Genomic DNA, 4,528 nt, shown 5'->3' on the forward strand with positions numbered 1-4,528 from the left:
TTGGCCTGGGCACAGGGGTAGATTCTAGTGTACGCGCTAAGTTGGGGTCGCCGTGGACCTTGTGACCTGTCCCAGGCGGTGGTGAGTGATCCGTGACCTCTGACCTCAGTGTGACCCTGATAAAATGGTGTGGCCATTTCAGAGGTGCTGCCTTTGGGCCGGGTCCCGGGCGCCTCGGTTCAGTGTGGGATTTATTTCCCATGGCCCGGGGCTTCTGGCCCGCGGTTTAGAGTATTCTGCCCGGATCTGTGGATCATTTCTTGAATAGAAATGATCTCGAGGGACTGGGACATCGGGGCTGCGGGGCTCGATTTCCAGACCCGTTGTTGACGTCCTGTGTGACCTTGGGCTAGGCAGTGTTTCCCTTAGGGCTTCAGTTTCCACATCTGAAATGGGGTGGTTCAGCTCACTGAGGTCAGTGGCCCCTGCTGGTCTGATGCCCTACGATTCTTCTGCATCCTCTAGCCTCTGGGATGGGAGAGTGAACTGGAGGGGTTGGTGCTGACAGTGATGTCTGCCCCCAGGATTAGGAGGCCAGAAGGAGTTCCCTTCCACGGTGCCAGGCTGAGATGGATCCCCTCAGGGCCCAACAGCTGGCTGCGGAGCTGGAGGTGGAGATGATGGCCGATATGTACAACAGGTAAGGAGAGCCTACTCTGTGCTAGCCTGTCTTGGAAAATTAGCTTTGGTCACCCTTACCAAAAGGGGATGTCTTCTAACAAATTCCTTCCTGAACGTAGGGGAGCCTGAGGCCCATGCTTACCGTCCTCACACCCAGCCCCATGGTTGAACACTAAAGCAGGTGCAGTATAGGGTCACTGGAATGAGTTGGGCATTTAGATGGGGATGAAACTAACACTGAAAAAGCCAAGCAGGAAGAGAAGCTCCAATCCAGGCCCTGGTTAGATTCCAAAAACAGTCAAGCATTTGCCTTTTGACAAATAGCACATAGCCCATGTAGTAGTGAACATTTTTTAAACCCTTACCCTGTGTCAGGTACTTACTGAGCATTTTACACGTGTTACCTTTTTTTAATCTTCAGAATAAACCAGTGGGTTAATTTTATCAGTCCCATTTTAAGATGAGGAAATTAAGGCTTCGAAAGGTTAAATGACTTCCTCAGGGTCCACAGCTAGTCAGTAACAATGTCAGGACTAGTACCTCAGTCTGATTCCACAACTAGTACTCATGACCATTTGGCAAATTTGGGAACAAATCCTGGCTCCACTAATAACCATCATTATACTTAGTTACTTGGACCCTTTGACAATGGGTTTTCTCATCTATAAAATGGACATAATGATAGCACCTACCTCATAGAAACATCACAAATACTAAATGTATAAGAAAATGGTCTTAGCATCAAGCCTAACACATAGTAAACAAATGGTTGCTATTTTTATTGGTTTAAGTTCTTTTCATTGGTTGATTTATCTTGGAGGCTATAAATTAGAATGATTTTTAAATGTAGGCTATGAAGTCAGACTACGTGGGTTGGTAACCCAGCTTTGTGTGATCCTTAGTAAATTACTAAGCCTCTCTGTGACATAATTTCCACATCTATAAAATGGGAATAATGATTGTGCCTATCTCATAGGGTTATTGTAAGAATTGCATAACAGAATCCAGGTAAAGCACTTAGCATGATGCCTGGCACATAGCTAGTACTCAATAAATGGTTTCTGTTTAATTAGTCGTATATATGGACTCAGACAAGGTTCCTACTCACAAAGACGTTCCAAGATGATTGAGGTGCAAACTGAGGATTTACACTGCTTTCTTGGAGAAGGTAAAATCAGTATAGCAGGGCTGGAATGGTTGAGGGTTCCTGTGATGTGACAAGATGCTGCTAACACAACCTTGCCCCTCACTTCCTCCAGAATGACCAGTGCCTGCCACCGGAAGTGCGTGCCTCCCCACTACAAGGAAGCAGAGCTGTCCAAGGGCGAGTCTGTGTGCCTGGACCGATGTGTCTCCAAGTACCTGGACATCCATGAGCGGATGGGCAAAAAGTTGACAGAGTTGTCTATGCAGGATGAGGAGCTGATGAAGAGGGTACAGCAGAGCTCTGGACCCGCATGAGGCCCCAGACAGTATACACCCTGGGGTGCACCCCACACCTTCCCACTCTAATAAACGTGCCCCTGCTCGGGTGTCATCTGTGAAGACTGCCAGGCCTAGGCTCTCTCTAGAGTCTCCAGGAGCCCGGAGTGTGGTAGAGCTCTTTCCTGGTTGAAGAAGGGGTATTTGTCACACTGGAATGTGACTGTGTATGTGCGTGTATATGTGTATATATATATTAAAACAAGTTTGTTGACACCTGCTGTGTGCAAAGCAGTGTGCTTGGCATTTGAGAGTAAAGAAAACAGAGCCTCGACCAGCAGAGGAAGTCCAACCTAGTGTTTAAGAGTCTCCTAAGGTTTCACCCCGTGACTGCCACTTTCTGTGGCCCTTAACATGTCACTTCTGTGTACTTTAGCTTCCTCGTCTGTAAAGTGGGGATGATCTTAGGGCTATTGTGAAGATTTAATGAGTTAATATATGTAAAGCATATTATAATGCTTTCCCAGGTATAGCATAGTGACTGGGGCGTAGGAAGTAATAAATATTTAAAAAACAACTTGAACTTGAGTGGAGACAAACACACATTTCCAAAAATGATATGAAGAAATGATTTAGGGGAGAGGGTGAAAAGTAGCTGGGATTTAAGAAGTGAGTTTCCTGCTGGAGGTCACACAAGTGGAGCAGTAACATAGAGACCAGGGCTGACTGATGCATTTGCTGTCTTGCTCGGGAAGGACCAAGCCTAATTTTTTTCTTTTTCTTTTTTCCTTTATTTATTTACATTTTTTTCCTTTTTGCATATCATATTTTTGGTTTTTGCTAGTCAAGTGTGGTTGTGGGAGGAGACAAGCCTAATTTTGATCTGAATAGTGTCTTCAGAGGACTGCAGCTTTCAGAATGTGTGGGTCTCCAGGTGGGATTTTGGTTGACACCAATGCCACAGGGATAGTGGTACCTTCAAAGTGCGCCTTCATGGTGGAAGTGTCTGGGATATAACTATATAAGTCATTGGAGACAGTGAAGGAGACAGAATAGAGGAAGGGAGTTTTGGGGTTATGAGTGCAGGGTCAAGCCAGATTGCTTGAGTTTGAGTCTTGACCGAAATTTTTTAGCTATGTGATCTTGGGTGAGGCATTTAACTGCTCTGCACTTCAACTACCCCATCCATAAAATGGCAATAAAGGTACCTACTTCATTGGGCGGTTGTGAAAATTAAATGTGTTAATAAGCAAAGCACTTAGGAAAGTGCCTGGCATACATTAAGTACCAATAACGTTAGCTCTTTTCATTGCAAAGTTTGGTGTGAGGTGAAGAACCTCATGTACCCCTGACAAACTTCAAAACCATTAGGGGTGAAGCGGAGACCAGTAACGCTCCTTTCTAGGTACTGAAGTACAAATTTGGGTCAACAGGTGGCGCTGTCTGCTCACGGTCAGCGCCGCTGTGGACAATTCCACAAATGTTTATCACTTACCTGTTCTCCGCCAGCATCGCGCTTGGAAGAGAGGAGTGGCGAGGAGAATAGATATTGTATCTGCCCTCAGGTTTAGCAGGAAACATCAAGGATTCTCTGACAGCGCAGAGCTGGCACATCTAGAACGAGTGGTAGGAGTGGGGAGAAGAGGTTCCAGCTGGAGGGAATAGCACTTGCAAAGGCTTGAAGTGGCAGAAAGCGTGGAGCACTCAGGAAGTGAGAGGCTCAGTGCGGCTGCAGTGTGGGGTGCGCGGCGAGGAAAGGCTTGGAGGCTGGGCAGGCACAGCTCCAGAAAACACTGGTGAGCTGTGGTGAGGAGTTTGGACTTTCTCCTACTAACTGCATCAGCAAACTGTCAAAAGATTTATGTCTGTCAGTGTCAATGACAGGTCTGCATTTTGGAGGCTCACTCAAGCTGCCAGCCAGGGAGACAGTGGTAGAAGATAGTAGATAATGGATTAAGGGGCGGTGAGGCAGGGAGCCAGTGAGGACACAAGGGGGAGGATGCGAATCAGAATAGCTCACATTTAAGGGGTTGCTACAGTGTGCTAAGCTCTGGGCTAAATTCCTTAAATGTCTTACTTCAGTTAATCCTCATAACGACCCTGTGAGGCAGGTAAGATTATACAGGTGAAGAAGCTGAGGCTCTCAAAAGCTAGTAACTTGCCTAAGGTCATGCAGCAAGCAAGCGGCAGAGCCAGGATTCCAACTTAGATGCCAGGGGCCACTTTTAACCACTGCTCTAGGATTGGGGGAAATGGTCCCTAGCGAGATAGGTGTCAGCAGTTTCATAGTTCATTCAACAATATTTGTTGTTGGCCTGCTACATGCAAGGGGCTGTACAAAGTGCCCAAGGTGAATTAGCTGGGTCCCTGGCTCCATGAGCAAGTGGGGTGGAAGCAAGTGGGGAGGAGACAGAACATGCATACCAAGAACATAAGAAAGAAGAATGAGGTAGGCCCCTTCTGCCATAGGGAGGCGTCATAAACT

At 46.7% G+C, this 4,528-nt stretch overlaps 1 protein-coding gene across 1 annotated transcript; it reads left to right on the plus strand.

Annotated features, from left to right (window-relative positions):
* TIMM10 (translocase of inner mitochondrial membrane 10 homolog (yeast)) lies at window positions 1–2,322 on the plus strand. Its single transcript, XM_012643971.1, has 3 exons — window positions 1–81; window positions 525–640; window positions 1,881–2,322. The coding sequence occupies exons 2-3, from the start codon at window positions 570–572 to the stop codon at window positions 2,080–2,082; spliced, it is 273 nt and encodes a 90-aa protein (XP_012499425.1). The 5' UTR covers window positions 1–81; window positions 525–569; the 3' UTR covers window positions 2,083–2,322.
* Window positions 2,323–4,528: the final 2,206 nt, after the last annotated feature.

The sequence above is a fragment of the Propithecus coquereli genome, unplaced genomic scaffold (assembly GCF_000956105.1).
Source record: "Propithecus coquereli isolate 6110/MARCELLA unplaced genomic scaffold, Pcoq_1.0 Scaffold202, whole genome shotgun sequence".
NCBI lineage: Eukaryota > Metazoa > Chordata > Mammalia > Primates > Indriidae > Propithecus > Propithecus coquereli.